The sequence below is a fragment of the Gigantopelta aegis genome, chromosome 8 (assembly GCF_016097555.1).
Source record: "Gigantopelta aegis isolate Gae_Host chromosome 8, Gae_host_genome, whole genome shotgun sequence".
Lineage (NCBI taxonomy): Eukaryota > Metazoa > Mollusca > Gastropoda > Neomphalida > Peltospiridae > Gigantopelta > Gigantopelta aegis.
In genome coordinates this window covers 32,647,283-32,673,064 of record NC_054706.1, presented here as the reverse complement: position 1 = coordinate 32,673,064, position 25,782 = coordinate 32,647,283, and the positions used below count along the sequence as shown (strand labels likewise).

Here is a 25,782-nt window from a genome sequence, read left to right as displayed (position 1 = left end):
GCAGACTTTATTTTCATCAAATTTATATTAAAACATCTTACCGTCACAAGCTCCTGTTTCCTTATCGCAGACTTGAGTTTCTTCTTCACAGCTGCAGATTTTGTCACAGTTACAACCGTACAGGTAATCCAGACAATCTGTTTAATAAAATAACAAATAAATAATGCCAAAACAAAACAGTCATTTCATTGAATGAATGGATGAATGAATGGTTGAATTAATATTTATGAACAATCAATAAATGGATGATATTTTACATTGGGTGACGTCACGTAAACGGCAAAATAACGCAAGAAATACTTTTTATATTTCATAAAAACAAGGAAACCTGCTGCCATAATGAAATTATACTATCATTTTCGGTTTATATTTTTAGTATAAACCATTTTTGGGTACGATATTTTCAATGGTTATGATTATTTAATTGTAAGATAAAATAAAATTAAAATGTAGGTGTTTCACGTTTTCCCAAAATGCTTGTTTTTCATCTACTGGATGGGAGAAAAATAATCCTCCATTATGTATCCATGTGGGACAGGGCTATTCCACCCTCGGGTACATAATATGTCAAATTATATACCCTCGGGTGGAAGTAGCCCTATCCCACATGGATACATTAGAAGGATTCTTTTAATATAATCAGCCATTAGAAGCATCTTCAGGATGGTGACTTAACACTGTTGAACCGTAAGCACAGCAACATGCTGTTGTTGTACTTGATCTCTTTTCATTTATAGTTATTTTAGTGCTTACATCCAATTAAGATTCAAGCACGCTGTCCCCGGAACACAACTCAGCCATTAAGGTTCAAAGACGCTGTTCTGGGAACTCAGCCATCTGGACTGTCTGTCAATTACAGTGGGTTAGTGGTTAGTTAGAGATAACTCTGTGTGGTGGCCTTACACGTACCCACTGAATCATTAAACGTGCTCTGGGTTGGATGCGGTACCAAGAGGCGAACTCAGTGCTTACCAGCCTTAAGTCCGATACATGTTATGGCTCAACCACTACAACGCCAAGGTCTTTCTCCGCCCCAAAGTCGTACTTCCCACTCTGATTTCTCGCTCCAGCCAGTGCACCATGACTGGTACATCAAAGGCCGTGGTATGTGCTATCCTGTCGATTAGGTAGTGCATATAAAAGATCCCTTGCTGCCAATCGAAAAGAGTAGTCCATGAAGTGGCAACAGCGGGTTTCCTCCCTCAATATCTGTGTGGTCCTTAACCATATGTTCGACGCCATATAACCGTAAATAAAATGTGTTGAGTGCGTCGTTAAATAAACAATTTACTTCCTTCCTACTTCCCACTCCGATGCATGAAGGGGCGGGAACTAGTCAGATCCTGTCGTGTGACGATATCGTTGGTGCTGTTGTGTGCACGCAAAGGTGTTTGCATGTAAAGATGTATAAACATCTATTTATTATACATAGCTATGAAATATATAGATCTACAAAAATCATATAAGTGATATTCGGTGAAATGTTGTATTTTCACTGCATTTTAGTTTCAGTGAAAATATAGAACTCATATTTACATGTATATTTTTGTTTCAGTTATCTCCCTTAACAAATAATTGACACAACTGTACCAATGAAAATGGATATGAATTGCAACCACGAAAAAATATCTAAAACTGATTAAATACAGAAACCATATAAATGATATTCGGTGAATTGCAACCACAAAAAAATATCTAAAACTGATTAAGTAGGAAGCTAAATAATGTCGCAATGTCCTGTCATTGAGTGTAAGTTAAAGTTCAACTTGTTCGATTCAAGTTTTGTTTTTGGGGTAGGTTTTTTTCGGAGGATAGCTTTGTCAGGAATGTTTGCACAGCAGATTATTAAATAATTATTAATTTAATAATTAAATAAAGATAAAAGTAAATTTTCTGGAAGAGTTCCAACGGAACAAATATATCACGGTGTTACGTGGATTAGATAGCATAATCAAAATATATTGACAAAAAGAGACCATGTAATGGTGGGTTTTTTTCGAATACGATGTTTGACACCCGATAGCCGATGTGCTGGGATGTCATTATGCATTCATTCATTCATTCATTCATTCATTCATTCATTTACTCATTGCTTTGCATAAAAATCGTATTCGAAAAAAAAACGTCCTCACCTTGAAATAGCCTGTATATATTGTTTGCATAATGGGTGTTACTATTATATACAAATCATCATATAAAATGCACGAGAAATAACGTGCATTCAAACGACACAGAGATTTTTAAAAAGTGGAATTAAGTCAACTTCGTGCATTTTATATGATGAATTGTATATAAAACCTGTCGGGGTTTGGGTTTGTTTTCATGTAAATGCAAAAAAATGCAAAGAAAACAAATATCGAATAGGAAATAAACATAACATTTGCAAAAACTTTGGGTCTAAATAAATGAACAGGATAATAGTAAATACATATATATTTTGGGGATAAAAAACCTTTTTGTCTTCACACGTTTTGTCTCACACCGTTGCTGGGACTCGCGTATATGGCACCGATTCTCCAGCAGTTCCTAGACCATTACGATAACAGTTCGGTCAGTGATACATTCTTAAAAAGGAATTCTCAATTAACCGACGATATATTGTGGGGCCTATAAACCATGCTGTCCATCTTTAACGTGCATGGTCCTGTGGGAAAACCTGGCACTGGCAGGTATATATAAATTTATCCTACAATCACTATAAGTGGTGTAGCGTGGGTTGCCAGCGCCCGGGGCAAGGCAAGTATTGCGCCCCCTAAACAGTAGACCGTTAGCACTCCCTGAGTCCCTTCCACCAGTCCAGAATTTTGCGCCCAGGACAACCGCCCCGGTGGTCCCGCCCACGTTACGTCACTGGCTCTGTATTCATAAACGTACTTAAGTCAATGTATGATACTTATTTATGTACTTTACGTATGTATTTAGGTATCATACATTGACTTAAGTACGTTTATTAATACGGAGCCTGATCACTATATATAGTGGTAAGATATGATTGGATAAATTCCAAAAATTTCTGTCACTGACCACAAAATATATGGGTTGGGTTTTTTTACGGAACTACTTTCACTCTACTTTTGATTGCAAAGGAATGTTGTATTATACAAAGTTACTTGTTCTTTTGTTTTCAATTGATTATTTAATTTAAAAAAAACTAAAAAACAAAACAACAAAAAACATGTTGTAAATATTTTTTTATTTTAAAAATAAGAAATAACTTGTTGTTATTTAAGAACTATTTTGTTTTGGTGTATAGATATTGTAAGCGCCAAGCACATACTACTCTAGAAAATGGTAAAGTTGTGAAGTAAAATGATTCATTTCATTAATTTGTTTTCGTCTGATGTAGGATTGCTTGAGACGGTAACCAGTTAATGAGTTATTCTCTATGTATGTCTTACTTGAACACCTCGGTAATTTCCATCCAGGTTGACACTCCAGACAATGTCCTGTAGTTTTATCACAGCTGTATCCATTCATACAATGACCACACTTCAGACAATATTCACCCCAATAGCCATTTTCACACACTGCAAAATTAGATATGAAAGACATTTTTTATTTACATACGAGAATTTGCGCTACTCAATCTGATTAAAATGAGATCTACTGGTCTTCCAGTAGATCTAACAGCATTGCGTGGACTCCCATGTCCAGGTGACATTTCATCAATAAATAACAATTTAAATATCGACCAATTACACTTCGCCTTTTACAGCGTTATTTGGGAGCATAGAAATTCTAAAAATATCTGGCGAGACTATTTATGCAATAGGCGAACTTGTTGGTCTATTTCAACATTAAAAAACAGGGGAAAAAGTACAGTAATAATCTCTGGATTGTATACTAGTATAAATAGATTTTATGGCTATACCATCACTGTTTTGTTTTCGTCTTGAAACGAATTTTATATAAAGTTTTATATTAAAATTAGTTTCCAGCATACTCAAATTCTTTTCAAATCACTGGCATGAAAGAATAAAAGGTCAACTGGACATGAGCTCCAACATGGTGCTGTTAGATCCACAGGTAATAGTAATCAACCACTGGAGCTACTTTTAATTAGATTGTGCGCTACTATGCATAGCAAATCATACTAATCATGTCAAAATCTAATCTGAAATGGTATTTCAAATCTTACATGTAAATCGTAACATGAACGAGGTATAGCTCAGCTCGCCTGAGGTGCTTGTGTCGTAGGATCGAACCATCTCAGTGGACCCATTCTCTCAATGGTGTTTTTTTCCCATCCCAACCAATGGACCACGGCTAGTACATCAAAGACCGTGGTATGTGTTGTCCTGTCTGTGGGAAAGCACATACAAATGATCCTTTGCTACTGATGGAAAAATATGCCGAGTTTCCACTAAGACTAAGACATACAATAGCCGATGATTAATAAATCATGTGCTTTAATAGTATTGTTGACCGGCCTCGGCGGCATCGTGGCAGGCCATCGGTCTACAGGCTGGTAGGTACTGGGTTCGGATCCCAGTCGAGGCATGGGATTTTTAATCGAGATACCGACTCCAAACCCTGAGTGAGTGCTCCGCAAGGCTCAATGGGTAGGTGTAAACCACTTGCACCGACCAGTGATCCATAACTGGTTCAACAAAGGCCATGGTTTGTGCTATCCTGCCTGTGGGAAGCGCAAATAAAAGATCCCTTGCTGCCTGTCGTAAAAAGAGTAGCCTATGTGGCGACAGCGGGTTTCCTCTAAAAACAGTGTCAGAATGACCATATGTTTGACGTCCAATAGCCGATGATAAGATAAAAAATCAATGTGCTCTAGCGGCGTCGTTAAATAAAACAAACTTTACTTTTTAATAGTATTGTTAACCAAAGCAAACGTTAACTTTTCTCAGATTACAGGAGATATCAAAATTGGAATTAAGTGTCAGGAATATATCAAGAAGCTATGAGAGAACAGTCAGTGATTAAGTAATCAATGAGCTCTAATAGTATTGCACTAGGCAATTCCCCAAAATTATGCTCGCATGTACACAGCCAGCCCTCATTAGCCGAGGCTATGTAGACGGCTGCCGTGTATATAGCCACTTTTCTGTTAAGTGGAAAAGCTGGAGACTTCCATTATAGTCCGGGAGCCCAGAGAGGTTTAATTAGCATTGCAAGTACAAAAGGTCTGAGGCCTGGAATATGTAGGTGTGGGCTGTGGGACCCCCAAACAGCCATTCTTAAGTGTCATCTCCTGTACTAATCCGAGGGGTTGCCCCTCAAAATATCCCAAATTTTAAGTTTAATTAGCATACTTGAGTACACCAATCAAACCTACACCAAAATGTTCTCTGTTGATATACTAATTAAGATCCACCATTGAGTACATCAACGAAATTGATGCCAAAATATTCTTTAGGGTACCCTGACTAAGGATCAGTGATTCTTAAATGTCAACCCCTGTACCGAATCCACTTAAGAACAGGTCAAAGGTCAAAATCCACCCAACTTCAAGTTTAATTAGCACGATCGAGTACGTCAACGAAACTAACGTTAAAAGGTTCTCTGTTGATATACTAATTAAGATCCACTATTCTTGTGTCAACTCCTGTACTTAGTCCACTTACGAACGCCCCTAATTAGCGCTAATTAGAAAATTAATTAGCATGATTGAGTACTTCAACGAAACTGATGCCAACATATTCTTTAGGGTACCCCGACTAAGGACCAATGATTCTTAAATATCAACCCATGTACTGAATTCACTTAAGGTCAAAGGTCACAGTTTGCCCAATATCAGGTTTATTAGCATTCACGAGTATACCAAAACATTAATATGTTCTCTGTTGGTATGATAAACAAGAACCGTGATTCTTAATGTCAACTCCTGTAGTTAGTCCACTTTAAATGCAATGAGCGTGAAATGAAAATGTATGATTAATATAACTAATACGTTTTCTATTTGATTGTAATACTATATGAATATGATAATGTGACTATTTCCACATTTGAAAAATGAAAGATTACATTTACTTGATCTACTCATTGCCTTTAATTTTCAGGGCGAGTGTTATAGCAGTGATATTTTTTGTATGAACAAGAGTAACTGTTGTAATAGTTATACATATGTTGATCCATTGTTTTCACCAGTGTCTAGTGAAAATCTGAATGTACTATTAGTTGAACAGTGAAAAGCCTGGTATACCAAACTGAAGATACAAGCTAGTTCACACGGTCCATAGGTGATGGTTCTGGGTGATGCAATGACCACTCAGTTGAATAATCAATTTTGGGGAATTCTGTCCAAGCTGCAAGCCACACAATATACTTTCGATTCCGCGCCAAAACACATGAATTAAAAATGGGATTTCTCCAAAACCACAGCATGAATAAAGAATATGAGTATATGATTATACTAAATGCAATCGAACTCCACGACTAGATCAAAACGAAAAGTGCGTTCCTAAATCTAAACTAAGTTATTAATGTGATCAAAATTCAACTGAAGGTTCATTATTCTGATTAGTCACCAGACAGAAAGAAAATTATTGATCAAAACAGAACTTGAGTTCCAGTCTGGTTCCATTTCATTGCCTGTCTAAACAACTTTCACCTTCCTTAATAATCATCCTCAGAAAGGACTGCCTCATCATCATTTCGATGCTCTCATCATCATCAATCTCGTTTTCATCTGGAATAAGGGCTTCTGGCAGTTGTGTTCCTTCATGCCATATTGGTTGATAATATCCGTTGTCAAAATCCCAACCATTTGATGCAGTTGGATGTTGTTGGATATCATTGAGATCGGCATTCACCCACATTTGTGCAACAAAGGATGCAAGTTTCATATGCATGTTTAATATTATTTATTATACCATAAGCCCAACTCGACTCGAGTATTTCAGAGTAGATTTTCAATAAACATACTCTTTTAAATCATTTGCTGAAGTGCAGTAAATACAAATAACTTTAAGTTTTGCGATAACAATATAAAACTTGTATATTTATTTATTAATTAGAGTTGAAAAACACTTTTTTAGTGTAAAATTAAAGGCTTTTGTAGGAGATATCGCTGACACTATAATTTGCGATATCTTCGCAGGAGATATCGCTTCTTATAATCTTGATTGGTCAAATTTTAATCACAAGACAATGTTTTGTTACCTCACTATGTTTGTTCCAGTACTAAACCTATCATTAGTGACGTCACGCCACTGCAGTTCTGCTAGTTAACGAGTCTACCGCTGACATTCAACCCACTTTACTGACATTGTTTACAACTGTCGCAAACGAAAAGACTGATAATGGATGATAAAAAAGAATACCCCCCTCGTGTCTTGTGATATCATAATTTATCAGCACTTGTAAATAAATGTATAAAATCCTGGACAAGCCTCGGATTTCATACTTTCATCAACTCGTGCTGATAAATTATGATATCACAAGACACTCAGGGAGTATCCTCTATGTAGCCAATGTCTTAACATAATGACGTCATGCATCTTGTATGACGTCATACGGCAAAAACCTTGCTAGGTTGACAATACTCGATTTGCGTACACAAAATTTAAACTGGAATAAATAATGAGTTTCCAAATATTCCTGTATGATTGCAGGATAAAAGAAATAATTGTTTACTGTCTTAAGATATCGGCAGAGCCTCGCTGTATTCGCCATTCTAACCTTCGCAGGAAAAAGCCGATATCTTAAGATAATAACCAGTTATTCCACATGTATTAATTAAATATATATACCAATGTACTTGTTGATATTATGCAACAATATAAGTTGTAGAAACATCACGAGAGGTATATGGCTTTTTATGTACCCTCTGTGTGTTCTTTTACCCCGAGCCAAAGCCCCGAGAGATGCTTCTACAACGAATTTATCTTGCCGACATGTTAAACCATATAGCCAAATAATCAAAATAACGCCAGACAATAATTGTTAACAGTTTATTAACGGAGCCGTACCACGCGGTCGCGAACGAAACCACTTGGCAGTGACGAAAAATAGTTCCATCGATAAACGAGTTTTTAACTTCAAATGTTTGTAATACGAAATTGTCTGAAACAGATATTAATGAAAAAAAAAAATATATATATAATCTAATTATTGCTTTAGCATTAACTGGGGTGGCTGAAAACTGTTGGAAATTACAGAGAATTTGGCTCCGCCCTCAGGGGTATAAGGGATTTGTCCAACGGCAAACAACCAATGAGATTAAAGAATGTTACATGAAGGCGAGATAATGTACATTAAATATCGTTGACTATGCCTACCAGGCCAAAAGTGTTGCTTAAACTCTCCTTTAAACACGCATTCTGAGAGTATTGCTAAAGCAATACATGTCCCCTACTGGGCCTAGCAAATGTTCGTATATCCTAAGTTCAAGGGCCATAACTGTGAAAAATGGGTAAATCGGCATGAAAGTGGAACTTGATCTGTAACAGAACATGATAAAGCCATACACAAAATTTCAGCGTGACAAGTCTGTCAAAAATTTGTAAATCGTGATTAAAGTCAAACGTTGTCAGTAAAAAACCCATGATAAAGCTATATACAAAATTTCAGCTCAATATCTCGATGCATTGTGGAAAAAAAGATCCGAAAAACTATATGTGGGACAGATGGATAGGGAGACAGACAGACTGACTGACTGACTGACAGACAGACAGGAGGACGGAAGTGAAACCTGTAGTCCCTTCTGGTTGGACAGGTAGGGAACCAACAAAACATTATACTCTGCAAACACTTACATATATGCCGAATTTAAATTAAAGCATCTTACCGTCACACGCATCTCCAGTATAATGATCTGGACAAGCTGTACACTTTCCAGTCTTCTTATCGCAGACTTCATATATATTTCTACAATTGCAGGTTCTCATACAGCCATCACCATACCAGAAATCTGCACACACTGTTTAAGAAATAATGCCAACATATAAAGAAATTGTCTCTTGCCGTTGCTAGGAGCCAAGGACTCGGAACGTTAGACACCAAATTGCCCGCACCTTGCAAACTAGCCACATATCATGAAATGGTCTTTAAGTGTCTACCATAAATGTTTTGTAAGGCTTCCAGGAGTCCTTTGATGTTATGACCCTTATTGAACAACTTTGGTACCAGAACGCTATGTTGGGTCTTTAAAGTCGGCATTTCATGAGCATACCCTAAGGTATCTCAGAAGTTGCTAAATATAGACAGGAAAAGCTGGAGCAGACGGAATATTGCTCGACATAAAGAGAAAATTGACTGTTAAATAGCTGAAGTCATCCTTTTTATCATACAGCTTAGTAACAAGTCCAAAGTCGTTCGGAATCTCTTGTACAAATCTAGGTATGAAACAGATTTTATACTTTCTGTGTTTTTCAATGAAAGGTAATTTCTGATCTTACTATTAATGAATGATACAAGATCATCAATATATTGAAAGGTGAAATTATATTTTCCCCCAACTCTTTTGTTTTGATTTAGCGAGATTAGTTACAAAACCTGATTCATAAGAATAGACAAACAAATCGAAGAGTAATGGAGCACAATTGGCGTCCATGGGGATACCTACTTCCTGTTTATATGTCGTATGTCAAAATATGACATACATGTTGTCAATGAGGAAGTCCAGCATTTCACATATATCTCAGTTTATTTTTGTCTTCATTAACTTTCATTCCTAAAACATTGTCCAGATTAATTGAATATAGTTATGTATTTGTTTCTCTGTTCACCTGTTTTAGTAACAGTTGCATCCTTGATTAAAGAACGAAGCTGTTCCTCAAGTTCGTCGCGGTGGATTGTTGTGCACAGTGTTGAATGATTGAATGTTAAAACACTTGTCAGTTTTGATCTGGATTGCGACAGGATAATTTCAAATAAATCTTTGGAATTCTTGAGAATCCGCATGTGATTAATACCACTTGTCTCGAAGACATTTTGACAATATTGAGTCCATCCTTGGCGGTGGTCAGGATGATGGTTAGTTTTTTGAGACAAGGATTTGGTGGTGCATTTACTAGACTCCGCAAGATATCTCGCCTTGTATGGATTCTAATGAAAATTGGCTAAACCAAAATTCGTTTCAGTGCAATCCCAGTGTGTGTGTGTGTGTTTGTGTGTGCTTATACATAACTAATTATGTTTGTTTTTGCTGTTCTCCTCGTTGTTTTGTTATCGTGTGTATTTTCTTTCTTGTTGTTTTTCTTCTTCTTCTTCTTCTTCTTCTTCTTTATATTATTATTATTATTATTATTTATTATTATTATTATTGCACGATTACATACCATAGATTTGAATTTCACACAAAGTAAGAACATCAATGTCTTCAGGTATCCTGAATGTCACTTTCCTTCCATGACCGTCGCAGGTTACATCAAAAACAGTTGGAGGGTCGCTCGTATTTCGCCACCGATAACACTCGTGTCCATCAATTTCAATATGAAATCCAAGTAATTTTTTCTGAACTAAAATAAACAATGGGTAGTTTTTTAAAACAGTATTTTACCTTATTTTATCATATAATAGGTAGTGTAAAATAACAACATTAGCCCAGACTACAGAAACAATAGGTTAAAAGTAAAAGGTTGGCAAACATATTTGTATGGATATGATAAAGGGACCGTGGGTTAGTGCCTATTCCGAGTTATAATTATCACATTCTCGGCATAATCATAACATTTTGAATTAAATACAACGAATTTTGCAACTGTGACACCACGCGACCGCCATACAATTTCCAGTTTGTTTTAGCAGAAGCGGACCTGATTCCAATAAAGATTTGAGAGCGCGTTGTTTGATTTAGAGCTTTTTTCATCAATATACCGGTAAGTGCTCCTTATATCGTTATGTTTTGCATGATTTACCTGTTTTCATGTCCACAGAATTATGCTTCAACTGTAGACGATTTTTAAAACATTATTTTTATTTTTTTGAAGGTCAAGGACAGGACATTCTGGCACTGTCGTTTTAGCTTCCTACACAATAAATAGCATATATTTTATTGTAGTTTCACTTCGGATCTATCTTTGGTAAATGGTAAAAAATTTATATTACAATATTTTCTCCAAACATAGTCGGATGCATCCATAACCATCAAATAAAACAATTAAAGTACCGGTATTGTGAAAATGGAAGCGTCATGCGGCTTAGACTATTATTATTTGCAGAGGTATGCAAAGTAACATAATTCAGGTAGTGATGTCATTCGAATGGAAACAACTATGGGAACACAACTTTTTAGATTATTTTAATCCCTTGTAAATTAATCGGCAGCTCCATATTTAGCAGACAACGTCAACCCTATCTGTATATTTTTCTTTCTTTTAAATCCAGAGATAATAATATGTTAAAGTTTTATTGCAGATATTTTTAAAATATGCCATCTGTCAAAGTTAACTTGATGATAGAGTTACTGAATGTGCATAATAAACTGACCATAGTTTGTGAGGGGGAAATGTACGGCTAACCAAATGGGTCAACACATTATTATTATTATTTGCATTTTTATTAATAAGTTATTTTTTCACGATTTGTTATTAACGATTTTAGTGTTTTATTGATAATTCAGTATTTTAAACTCATTCTTTAACTCAGTGTAATTGTTCCCTTTGAAGAAATAATTTCTGAAAAGAACATGGGCTGTTCAACAATTACGTAATGTTAAGGGGGAGGTAGGGGTGTTGTAAAGAACTGACTAACGTTATGAAAACCAAACAAACAAAACTAATATACTATGTTTTATTCATAAAGTCATTGCAGTCAGTCTGTAGTAGTAGTAGTAGTAGTAGTAGTAGTAGTAGTAGTAGTAGTAGTAGTAGTAGTAGTAGTAGTAGTAAACGAAACACACACACACACACACACATCACTTTAGAGGAGTTGGACTTATGTTACGAAATGTTATAATGGAGCGTCACATAATCGCTGAAGCTTTGTGGAGTGTGAAGAGAGACACACACCCATGTTATATTCAACCTGCATGTTATCCGTACATATTGTTTTTCCTGAACAGAATTCTGAAAGACCACTGAGCTGTGTGCAGTGCGGAAAGATCCTCGACACGGGTGGGTGGGAAGACTGTCAAGCCAACTACTAGAGGAAGAGGCCCTAAAACACTGACCAGGAGACTGACTGTCAAGTAGAGCTGGAAGCAGTTCCGAAACTTTAGTTCCCCCATATCTGTAAGGGATATTGTTGGGTGTAGCGAGTGAATCCGAGGACAAGGGAGATCTTGAAGTCATCTCTTCCTTGCACGACAAACTGTTGAAGGTTAAACTGTCACCAGGCTCTGTGACGAACAATGACCATCTCACCAAAAGCAGCAGAAAGCTGCATGAGAAGAAACTGACATTGACTGGAAGAACTTGTGAACTATGTCTTCAGTATATGTCTATGGTTGATGTAATGAAATGCTTTCTGAATGCTGGGATAAGTGTAAACTGGCTCCTTAACCTGTCAACTGTACAAAACATGCTTCCATATCTTGCTGTTGTTGGACACAACTTATATATAAAATTCGCATATCTGTATATGCAGTAGATGAACAAGTCATGGAAGACCAAACAGCAGCAGAGATTACCCTGAAGAAGAAGGAACAAGTCCAGACGCCGCGGGCAAACACGTCTGTCAAAGTGGATGGCAGGCGGCCAGTATTAGTCGACCAGCAACTTCTTTTGCAACTCTTCATCACAGCAGCCAATAGTACCATCTCTGATGACATAAAGCAAAGCAACACTGGCAGATGAGCTTTGGAAACTTGTTCTTGCCAAGGGTAACGCTCCCAGTCCGTCAGTACCAACTGGCGTATAGTTAGGAATTGATGAAGGATCTTTACTCCAATGACTGCATCATGGAGGCAAGGTAATATGACCCATCTAAGGCATACAAGGGAGAGAAAGTGAATGCTATTCATTCTGTGCCTGATATGATGCTCTGATCTACAAAAGAGCAGTTTTTATTAAACAAAGAGAACAAGCAGCGTTTCATTTATGCTGTTGGTACTTCTTTGGAAAAACATGCACAATCATTTATTTTTTAAGACTTTTATGCGCCATGTTGTTACAATATTTGCTACATATTTTTGAAAGGGTTACACGGCTTTGTCTCTCACATATGACGGTTTTCGATGGTGGTTACAAACTAGCGATTATCGTTGTGATCAATGATATTAACAACTCAAATAAACAACAGTAATGCTTTGTTGCTACAATGGATAAATTAAATAACGATGACGTTAAATGCATCAGATGACAACAATGAGCATGCTTAGTAGGTTCTTCTTCCTAATGGGACGGTTTTCGATAGGTCGACAGGGTTTCTGCCAGAGGATAAAATGGGTAAAATGCCTCCCCCCCCCTCCCCCCCAAAAAAAAACCAAACAACAACAAACAAAAAAACAAAAAACAAACAACAACAACAACATGATTTGGGTATGGCACCATACCCAAAATATTTAGCAAATTTTGTGTTTTTATTTGACCTTTTGACAAAATTAATGACTTATCATTACTGTATGATTAATGTTGGCTTTAAATTACTACAAAAAAACTATTGTGTTCATATGTACAGAAGGGTGACACGTTATGGAAGGAATATATACAGAAAGGTGAACAGAGATTATCTATATAATTATATCACTATTCCATTGGAATCATCATTTTGTCTTTTTTATTTTGTTCTCTACATGTGGACTTTAGTTACCTGATACATAATATGCTTTCACCATTTTTGTGAAAACAAGATTTTTATAATGCTATCGATTAAATGGAGAAAAATCCACAGCATAACAGTAACAGGACATATTTTATTTATTTATAATGCTCAAGCACTCTTTCCCGAATATTCGTCACATGTGGAATAATTTTATTTTTATATCAAGTAGAGTGTGCACAAACGACGGCGATTGGGATCAAGGAATTTGTGTCACAGATGGCTGGATCCTAAATTACATTTTCTTTCTGGGAGAGGTGCCCTAGACTCCATCCTACCCCGTCGACTTTGAAATTCGCATTCTAAAAGCTCAATTCCGTAGCGCCATACCAAAGAATTCTTTCTGGCAGAAACCCTGGTCGAGGATATTTGTTGACTACATTTATTTTTTCTCTAAATATCTACACTGTTAGTTTTAAAACCGTATATTTTTAGTCATAATATAGTTACATGGAATATAGTTTAGCTAAAAATGTATGCTCAAATATGTTATCGAGAGTTATACATGTAGCTTGTGATAAGGCGTGTGTGCCAGTTTTATTAGATATTCAAATGGATCAAACTTATATGGATTTGACTGGGATTTTGTATGAGTTAAATGGAAAAGTTTGTGGTATTAGTATTACAAGCTGTAAGTGGTAAGTTTTCAATAGACAATGGTTGGCTGCTGATTCAAAACAGTAAGTAGTTGCAATATCGTACACGAAGCCAAAACGTCGACCATATGCATAAACAACAGTTTGCCACACGTTCTCGTGAAAATTACAGTTGTATACTCACTGCACTTAAGTAAACCAAACCGTTTTCCACAAATATAATATGCCAAAAACACTTCAGTGTGGACAATATCAAACTTTTTCGGTTTTGTGACTTTAGTCGGAAAGATGAGACATAAGTATGGTCAGCAGGTGGCTTAAAAGTTCAATCAAAAACAGACCAAACAGGTTGATAATATGACTTAATTGTTTTAATTAATGAAGTCAAATATTTTTAGATAACATAAGTCTTTTTTATGATTTAAGTTCCTTGATTAAATACGGGCCTTGATTTTTGTTAACTGCGAAACAAATTATCATTTAAAGAATAAATAATTTATTGAATTCGAATGTGGATAATTATGTTGTATTTGACCATTTTCGGATGTTAATGTTGTTTTACAGTCGTAAAAAATCTGTTTTATCATCTGTGCTTGGTGTACATGGTAACACTCAATTTGTGACAGTAAAACCTGCATTAACGTCCGAAAATGATCAAATACAACATAGATATACCCTAATTTTCATACAGTCCATTACATACATTTTTAACAGTAAAATATTGTTTTTTCTTTTTTTTGAATTATCTGTGAACGTGAATAAAATACAAAGTTATTGGAATACTCAGAACAGTATGTAAAGAGTTTTACATCCTTTCTATATGCTTGTACATGTATGGGTATCGAAAATAATGGCCTTTATTGGGGGAAAAGCTGAAGTAACAAACTGAATAACACACTCGTTTCGAGTTATTATCAAAGCTCGTGACAAGTGAAAATAGTTTCATTCTGAACATAAAACATTTGATAATAAATGATAACTCGGTTACTATCGTCTTTTTTATTTTATAAGAAACGAGGTAAAATCTTGTATGTTAACATATGCATGTTTTCATAAGCTGGCAATACTTACTTTGATTCCTCTGGTATATTTTTATGTTTTTAATCGGGTACTCTTTACCCAAGTCAACGCTCCAGAATTTGTCTTTGCCTTTTGAACAAGTGCACCTATGAGGGGCTTTGTCACCAAACTCCGTAGTAGTGTCACCATCCACAGCTAAAGACGCTTTGCCTAAAACATTCTTACACTCTTCTGAATGCTGAGCTTGTTTTCTGAGAGCCACGTTTTCTGAAGATTTAGAAAATTCAAAATAAGTGTGACTATTGTATTGTAAACAATATGTAAGATGAGTTAAATAACTAAATCTGTTGACAAATTATTCAATATTAGGTTTATATTAGTAACTTTCTGATGGAACAATTTCCCTTCAGTAAAGTGAACTGTTTTCAAAACGAGTTCTGATAGAACAATTTCCCTTCAGTAAAGTTAACTGTTTTCAAAAAGAAATAATTAAATTTTCTTTGACACGTTCCTTTCATTCACATTAAAACTACATAAACTAAACACGAATCGGACACTTCCGTCCAATATAATTAAATGATCCGTAAAAATGCACACAGCAGGTAGAGGAAATGGCGTCGCTTATAAAAATTACGCCATTTACCAATTGATCACCTGATTCAAATAATAGTGAATGAACGTTTGCATTCTTACGCGACATATGTATCAATGAAGTTTACACAAACAATACTACAGGCGTATTTAAAGCTAAACAAAATAAATTCAGTTATGTTTTGTTAAAGTATGCATATAAATTTAATTATAAGAATTGACCACAATTATTTTTTGGTTCATGCAAGTATGAACCGAAAAAAATACGTGCACACTTTTGTATCACCCTCTACGCGAAGTCGTACAGTATGCACATCGGGTTTTGTTTTCGCCTGAAGATCGCCGTTTAGCGTGAAACTTGAAGTAGCGATAATCACCTATATATATATATATATATATATATATATATATATATATATATATATATATATATATATATATATATACAGTCGACCTTCAATAACTCAAACTTCGATCTTTCGTAAACGTCGATCTCTCGAAGTGAAACGGCGGTCCCGGCCGAACTGCTATACAAACTAGTAATAACAGACTTCGAACACTCAAACTTCGAACATTCGAAAAACTCTATCTCTCAAAGTAATTTTGTGGTCCCACCATAACAAAATAAGGGATATTGCACTTCCAAAACTCGAAGTTTGTGGAGTGACTGAGCCTTTTAACTGTACCGGTAATACTTTAAAGAAAAATGAATTGTCACCCAAGCCAAGCGTGAGTGCCCCGACTGGTCTCGGCTATCGATGATACACGCGGTAATTACAGAATAATAGATCGCCGACTATGCGGAACGAAATGATCCTACATGCCTGCGTTGGGTTGTCGGTGTTTGTACACGGCAGCGGGCCTCATTACACAAAGTACGGATAGTCTTGTAATCTTCAAAGAACTGTTGTAATAACAATTAACGCTGTTTGTTTGCAGAACCGTGAACATTCGGAAGAAATGCTGCTCAGTCTGTGCAAGATTAAGACACAGTAATAAAAGACGATTTTTTAAGCAAGTGTGCCAAACAATCTCTAATTACGAAATGATAGTTCTGCTCTTTGTACTTTGTGATTTGAGAGCTATAAATTATTTTGTACTGTTGTGAATGTTTTATATGTAAAAAAAAAAAGTACATAACCTAGTGCTATTTGGCATACAGCGTTTGGATTTGTTATGTTATGTCTCGCTATGTTAGTGAGGGTTTTTAAAATGATTTTTGTGATTTACAATAATTTTGCTATTTATATTGTGAATTTTTTATTTGGTAAACAAACGTACTTAGTGCTAATCGACATTCAGTATTTTAATTTATTACAACGTTACGTTCCGCCTTGTTTTGACATTTGAAAAATATATCAACTTTAATTTATCGCTTACTTCCGGTTATATGTAAGTACGTGCTTTCAGTTTTCGTTTTTTTTTTTTTTTTACTTTACTTTACTGTCAATTAATACAATAAAGTACATAGAAATGTACGTCAAATTGATCGGATTTATCTCGTTTCTGTTAATATTTACTTAGTTTTATCATATACACAGAAGAAATGTACTAACATCCGATATCAACGAAATGATAATACTTCAATGCAGTTTCACTTTGAGGTCTGCTGTACGAATTTCGAACACTCGAACTCCCTGAAACTCGGAACTATTTCGTCGTCCCCTTCAACTTCGAGTTAACGAAGTTTGACTGTATATATATGTGGCAGATGATGTTTTAATATTGTGTAAATATGTAATTTGTTATTTTAATATTTCGCAGGTATTTGTCAGATATTGTTGTCTGCCAAATAGTATTTATTCTATTAGTTTTCTCAGTCAGGTACCCTTTATCTGATTGGCTTATAGCACTGCATGCTTTTCACGTGCACACACTACATGAACAGCAGACATGTTTGACGGGTTTTGACAGGCGACAGATCAGAATACATTATAGGTACAAATTAATTTCTTTCTTTTAGTTAAACATTATTAATAATATATATATAAATATATTGCTCACATACTAGCGAATTAATGCAGATAAATGATTACATTGTTTTGATAATAATATAACTAATTGTGCAAGTTCTAGGAGTTCTACGACTAAATATAATAAACTACTAAATGTTTTAAATTATTTCTAAAAAGGAATCATATAAATATATTATATCAATAACACTTAATTCTTCAGCGTAAAGATATGTTTGTATTTTAAACATCAACTTATTTTAATATTTCCACTATCATAATTGTACGAAGATATGCGTGTATGATTTATGAGTGTATGCTGTGCCAATGTTTTATTTTGTTGCAGGTTCGTAAGCATCTGTAGTTTATGATGCTTAATAGTTTATAATTTATTCCCCAGGTTTTCACACTCTTGTTGACCACCGGCATTGTTTACGCTCGTGTACCACATACAGGGTATGACATAGTTAGTTAGTAATCAAGCAGTTATTTCAATTAATTATTAATCTTAAACTTCATTATAACATAATTGTAATATTTAATATAGTAAGTATTTTTTTATTCTGACAACATTCCACAGTAATTTATTTTAAGTCAATTAGGTTAATGTATTCACTAAATCTCAACCATTTGTTATTCTTGTAATTACCTCCCCTTGGAATTGATTATCCCGATATCTATCATATACATGTAGGTGTGGACCAAAATGTTATTCAGGTTTAGTTCAATCAAACAGATTGTTTGATTAGGAAGATATTATAGTTTAGTAGATGTTACTTATAACCGTGACATTAATGGGATACGAATTGAAATGTTAATATATATTTTTTTAATATTGATGACCTGTGATGGACATATTTTTATGATGTGGTGATTGACATGTATGATCGAACTATTTTTATGACGATGATTTTTATGACGCATACATGTAATTATTTATAATGAACGCCTGTTATATATTGTATATTTTATTCTTCCAGGGCATTGTTTGCAATGACATAATGAACTTTATGAAGTAAATCATTTCCAAACGTCGTGACGTGTTGTTTTCGTCCTTTGAACCCTGTTACAAATTGGAGCCGACGTAGGGACATCGATTCGTTTGGACCTGAACATCGTTGGAATGCCACAAGTGTTGTGAAAACTGTTGATAGTGATACAGACTGTGATTGAATGGTATTTAGCTAGCTAAATGTGATCTTTGTCAATTCCATCATGTATACTTTGGCGCCTTGAATATTTTTGTTATGTGTGTGTAAATTTATATTTTTGGGGGTTTATTTTTTTTTCTGTGAGCTCACAATAATTATTGCCATTGCAATTGATGTACATGCATTGTGTATACATTTTTTTTACACTTTAATATTTTTTTTTACTGACATTTATTGATTAGATTTGGATTGTGATTTTTCAGATACAATTTTGTCAGTTTTGTTAGTCCATCTTGTACTTAGCTGGTCTACACATTCCCATTTTTTGCTTTAAACAAAAATATTATTCTGTAGTTTCCCATTTTTTTGCTTTAAACTAAAATATTATTCTGTAGTTTCCGGTCTTTGTACCCATATATTCCATTTATTGTACTTGACTTGCCTGCTAGGTTTCCTATTACCCATTTACCTTTCAGTAGTAAACAACTTTGTTTTTGAGTTAAGTATTCAGTGTGTTTAGAGATTGTGTGTTTACCTTTCAGTAGTAAATAACTTTGTTTTTGAGTTATCTCCCCTTCATCTTATATATTTTTTATTTTTTTATTATTATTTTTTTACGCTGTTTAAGTATTCAGTGTGTTTCCCCTCAGGTATGTATCGGTAAGGCTGATAATGCTTGAAAGTGTGAGTTGCCCTTAAAAATTAAAGACAACATTATTATTAAATTATAATAATTAATTAATTATAAATTTCACTTAGGTAGAATTAACTACTAGTTATTAAATATTAGTATAGTTACACATTTTGAAAAATAATTAATAATTTACACATGCATTTAAGTATATTGACTGTTTGACCATGGACTGAAGATAACTACAGTACATTTGCACAGCACTTAACATTTTTTTTTTTCCTGCACATTTGTACTTTGTAGTAGTTTATTCCTATAATTATTATTCGTACTGGTGTTGTTTGACACAAGTGCATTTGTTCTTTTCCTGAGTAGTTTATTCCTATAATCATTATTTGTACTTGTGTTTAACACAATTGCAATTGGAAAGACCAATTGTATGTGAAAGGAAAGTGTTCTGTAAGACTACTGCCCAACTGTGTTGAGTTTGACAGTTTACACTAACTTCAGTACTAGCTATACTGAAGTTATTTGATAAATACACAACTGCTATTTCGCCATTTAACTGTTAACACTTTAACAGTTTGGTTTCATTCTGTTTATAAATTTTTGATTTGTTTTCCAGATTTTGTCGGTGATAACCAAAGTATAGTTTTGCCTCATCGAACCACACTTTAGAATTGTTTATCCATTTGAGACAGGTTTTATATTTTGGACTTGTGGTTTGTCTTGGTTTGTGATATTTTCAATATCCATTTAAGACAGAGGTTTTATATTTGAGTTGAAATTCTAAGAATTTCAGAACACTGATGAATGTTTTCATATTTATGAAGACATATACTGTTTATTCTCTTTAAAATAAACTGGCTTTCTTGTATATTTGGTGATCTTGGATTGGAGTTGACTGTGTTCATAGTACCATCTATTTAGGAATTGTTTATATTCAGTTTATTGTTTTATCAAGTTGATTTGATCTTCAGTCATGGAACTTGATGAACAACAGATTGGAGAACTGGTCAGTGTGTTTCATAAGATGGGGTTGGAACCCAAATTGGATACATCTGACGATTTAAAGACATGGATTCATGGTATGTCGCAACAGCAAGGACCGCTTTTAAAGACTAAGGATCCTTTGCCACCACCACCACCACCACAGGAATCTGCTGTTTTCCCACGTTTTCCAAAATTATCCTTCTTTAGTGGTGATAGGCAGGGAAAAGATACTACTTTTGATTTGTGGACATACGAAGTTAATTGTTTAATTCAGGACAAGGCTTACGGTTCAGAGGTCATCAGTCAGGCCATCAGACAATCACTTAGAGGGGAAGCTGCTCGGGTTGCCATGAGATTGGGTCCTAAAGCTTCAACCAAGGATATTTTGGCAAAACTTGGAAGTATTTTTGGGACAGTACAACGCAGGGAAGCTTTAATGGCACAGTTTTATGGTGCGAGTCAGGGTGCTGAGGAAGATATATCGGCATGGGGATGTCGTTTGGAACACCTTTTGTCAAAGGTTACAGAACATCATCCAATTCCATTGTCAGAGCAAGATGAGATGTTGAGAAACATGATCTGGAGTGGGTTGATACCAGGCATGAAGGCGGTTTCTGGTCATAAATTTGACAGCATACATTCCTTTGATGCTCTTAGAATTGCTTTGAGGGAAATTGAGTATGACATGAAGAGTAACCTGGCGAGTGCTGCGACTGCACTATTCAAGAAACCTGCTTCGGTGAAGATGGCATCAGTATCAGATACTGTAACACGAACAGATTTGGATAAACTCACTTCAGTTGTACAGGATCTTTGTAGTCAGGTTTCAGATTTGAAGCATAGACAAGATTCTACTTTTGTTAATCAACAGCAGTTTCAGAATCCAGCCAGTCAGCCGAGACTCGATGCACCATACAACCAGAGTAGAGGTGATAGGAAGATGTTTACTCGAGGAGTTACACCGTATTATAGCCAACAGTCTGGACCAAGACGTACATCGCAATATGTGGATGACACAAGGCCAAAGACGGGAATGCCAACTCGGAATTAGTCAGCACACTTCATCTTTTCCAGATGGTAACAACTTTGAGGATGCAGGTGTTACAGGTTATGAATATCAGGAACCTGTGTGTTATAGATGTGGTTATTCTGGACATATTGCATTAGGTTGCAGAGTGCGAGTGGATCACTTACGCCGACCTTTAAACTCCCGAGGGCTTATGCGAAGGGGGCGACCATAAGTCCTGATGCTCGCCCTACAGTGAATCATATACCGGATGGGTTAGTTGGTCATGCTAACGAAGTAGATGTCTTTATTGAAGGTGTACCAGTGTGTGCTCTCTTAGACACTGGTGCCACTGTTTCCATCATTTCAGAATCATTTTTTGTTTCGAATTTGCAGCATATCCCTCTAGAAACGGTTGGAGATCTTCTCAACATTGAATGCGCAGGAGGAGAAAATCTTCCTTACAAGGGGTTTGTCGAGGTTCAACTCGCCACTACTGGTGGTGGAATCGACACTGGTTGTGTACCTTGTCTGTTTTTGATTGTCCCGGATACACAATATAACGCCCGTGTGCCTGTGTTGTTGGGTACCAACATCCTGAGTTGTCTAATAACAGAATGTAAGACTAAACATGGAAACAAATTTCTACAAAAAGCTCCATTATTTACTCCATGGTACTTGGCTTATAGAAATATGGTTTTGCAGGAGAAAGACTTGGCAAGGAATGATTGGTGTTTGGGTTTTGTCAAAAGTGCGGAAGATAAGAACATTTTGGTTCCTCCTAATAGCAGAGTGGTTGTAAGAGGTCGAGTTGATAAAGGTTTGAAATCACCGAAGATGTGTGTACTCCTCCAATCGACGTCAAGGTCATCTCTGACAGATGACATTGATATTGAACCTTCTGTTGTCACCTATGACAGTGAAAATTTGGACATTATTGAAGTTCATATCTGCAATGTAACGTCTCGAACTGTAATTGTTCCACCACGAGCACTGCTTTGTGAACTACACCCAGTGACTTTAGAGGATCCACCAGTCCACCAGCCAGTTGACATAACAACATTGTTAGATCAGGTTGAGATTGAGAAAGAAGGCCTTACTCCAGAGGAAGTGGGACAGGGAATAAAAGTTGTCAAGGATTTTCAGGATATATTCTCTAAAGGTGATGAAGATCTTGGTTACTCTGGTCAAGTTCGTCATAGAATTGATTTGTATGACTGTACACCATTCAAACAACGACATAGACGGATTCCTCCATCTATGTTTGAAGAAGTGAAGAGTCATCTACAACAACTTTTGTCTGCTGGAGTTATCCGACGATCACATAGTCCATGGGCTTCAAATGTTGTGCTTGCTAAGAAGAAAGATGGTAAACTGAGAATGTGTATTGATTACCGCCAATTGAACAACCGGACCATCAAAGATTCTTACGCTTTGCCACGGATTGATGAACTTCTGGATTGTTTGGGAGGAATGAAATACTTTTCAGTTCTCGATATGAAAAGTGGTTATCACCAGGTGGAGATCGAGGAAAAAACACAAAGAACGGACTGCTTTTACTGTTGGACCTCTTGGGTTTTATGAGTTTAACAGGATGCCATTTGGGTTGTCCAATGCCCCAGCAACATACCAACGTTTGATGGAAACTTGTCTGGATGAACTGCATCTCAATATTTGCATGATTTACATTGATGACTTGATTGTATTTTCAAAGTCTTATGAAGAGCACGTCCAGAGATTGGAGACAGTATTTCAACGACTTCGCGACTGTGGGTTAAAGCTTGCTCCAAAGAAATGCAATCTATTCAAACATCGAGTGAAGTATGTTGGGTACATTGTTTCTGCAGATGGCATAGAAGCAGATCCAGAGAAGGTGGATAAGATCAAGCAGTGGCCTACTCCGAAAACCCCGGAAGAAGTTAGAAAATTTCTTGGATTTGCAGGATATTACAGGAAATTTGTATCAAACTTTTCCAAGATTGCGAAGCCATTAAATGAACTTATGCCAAAGTCCGCTTCTAAAAAGACAAGAAGACAGGCTTCTGACGCAGTGCAGTGGAAATGGGAGAAGGAACAAGAAGATGCTTTTGAAGAATTAAAAAGTAGACTTTCTTCTCCACCCATATTGGGATATGTATATGATAGATATCGGGATAATCAATTCCAAGGGGAGGTAATTACAAGAATAACAAATGGTTGAGATTTAGTGAATACATTAACCTAATTGACTTAAAATAAATTACTGTGGAATGTTGTCAGAATAAAAAAATACTTACTATATTAAATATTACAATTATGTTATAATGAAGTTTAAGATTAATAATTAATTGAAATAACTGCTTGATTACTAACTAACTATGTCATACCCTGTATGTGGTACACGAGCGTAAACAATGCCGGTGGTCAACAAGAGTGTGAAAACCTGGGGAATAAATTATAAACTATTAAGCATCATAAACTACAGATGCTTACGAACCTGCAACAAAATAAAACATTGGCACAGCATACACTCATAAATCATACACGCATATCTTCGTACAATTATGATAGTGGAAATATTAAAATAAGTTGATGTTTAAAATACAAACATATCTTTACGCTGAAGAATTAAGTGTTATTGATATAATATATTTATATGATTCCTTTTTAGAAATAATTTAAAACATTTAGTAGTTTATTATATTTAGTCGTAGAACTCCTAGAACTTGCACAATTAGTTATATTATTATCAAAACAATGTAATCATTTATCTGCATTAATTCGCTAGTATGTGAGCAATATATTTATATATATTATTAATAATGTTTAACTAAAAGAAAGAAATTAATTTGTACCTATAATGTATTCTGATCTGTCGCCTGTCAAAACCCGTCAAACATGTCTGCTGTTCATGTAGTGTGTGCACGTGAAAAGCATGCAGTGCTATAAGCCAATCAGATAAAGGGTACCTGACTGAGAAAACTAATAGAATAAATACTATTTGGCAGACAACAATATCTGACAAATACCTGCGAAATATTAAAATAACAAATTACATATTTACACAATATTAAAACATCATCTGCCACATATATATAGTGGACTCTGTCTAAACCGGATTCACTTGGGACCAATAAAATATGCCAGTTTAGACAGAGTGCCGGTGTAGACAGAGTTCGTCCTGAGTTACGGTTCTTGCGATATATTGATCAGAAATAAAACGTCATATTAACCAAACGTTTGGACTATGCGTAAGACATATATGAAAGCATGGCTAAGGAATGCTTGTTTTAGTAACTGGTATAAACCTGAAAGATATTTCCGTTTCTAAGAAACCAATCAAACTCAAGATAAATAAAATACGACGGGTCGTCAGTAAGAAGCGGGCTGGGATACAAGTTTAGTCCCGACTTTTGAAAGTGGGATATTGACTGTAATGGAAATATGTGTTCAAACCTGGGCCCGTGCTTATAAAACTTAAAGTCTAGACTTTAACGTAATGCTATTGAATGGCGTTGCCATGACGTTAAAGTCTGGACTTTATTAAAGTCTAGACTTAAAGGTTTATAAGCACGGGGCCAGAACGCATTTAAAGCAACAAGCAGAAAAAATAACATTAATTTATTGATTAAAGTCACATGAAACAGGGGTCTGAATTTATAGTTTTATTGTTTTAAACATATTGGTATGTTGCAATGCAAGTATGAACATATCCAAATAATAATCCGATTTATCTTGTTACCTTCACCCGTTACAACAGGGGTAGTGCATTGTTTATTAAGCCATCGAAGAGGCGCGATTATTACATAAAACATTTGTGTCCTAATTACTGGGGAACTGCCGTCATTGTTTAAAAGGTGACCACTAGCAGACAGCAGAGACGATCGGAACAGATCAGACCCTTTTAAGGGCCCCAATGGGAGACACCTCAACACCTACTAGGTCCCCTTAACGAGCTACTCTCGGCACATTATATTCCAAAACTATACGTAGCTCCCTTTTTACTTTTTGACGGACCGTTCAAAATTGCGCCTAACATCCTTCACAGAAATGAGCAACATTTCTTTTTGGCTATAATCCCACGGGACATTCCAAATTCCATAGCACCATACCACCCTCCGCCTGTTACCGGCCCCGGTCGGACACTGCTGGTGCTCCCTTGCACCTGCCAGTGCAGACGCCCCCCCCCCCCCCCCCCCCCCCCACC

General features: G+C 35.7%; 1 protein-coding gene across 2 annotated transcripts in view; it reads right to left on the bottom strand.

Moving 5' to 3' along the window:
* LOC121378798 (protein draper-like) overlaps window positions 1-25,782 on the bottom strand; it is a 46,613-nt gene that overhangs the window by 9,642 nt on the left and 11,189 nt on the right. For both annotated transcript variants that reach the window (XR_005958765.1, XM_041507122.1), the window contains exons 3-7: window positions 15,324-15,539; window positions 10,236-10,415; window positions 8,744-8,875; window positions 3,399-3,527; window positions 42-137 (exon numbers count right to left, since the gene is read on the bottom strand). Coding sequence is in view for 1 of the 2 variants with exons in the window: in XM_041507122.1 (XP_041363056.1) it covers window positions 42-137; window positions 3,399-3,527; window positions 8,744-8,875; window positions 10,236-10,415; window positions 15,324-15,539 (753 nt within the window). In the remaining variant the exon portion in view is untranslated. The remainder of the gene's footprint in view (window positions 1-41; window positions 138-3,398; window positions 3,528-8,743; window positions 8,876-10,235; window positions 10,416-15,323; window positions 15,540-25,782) is intronic.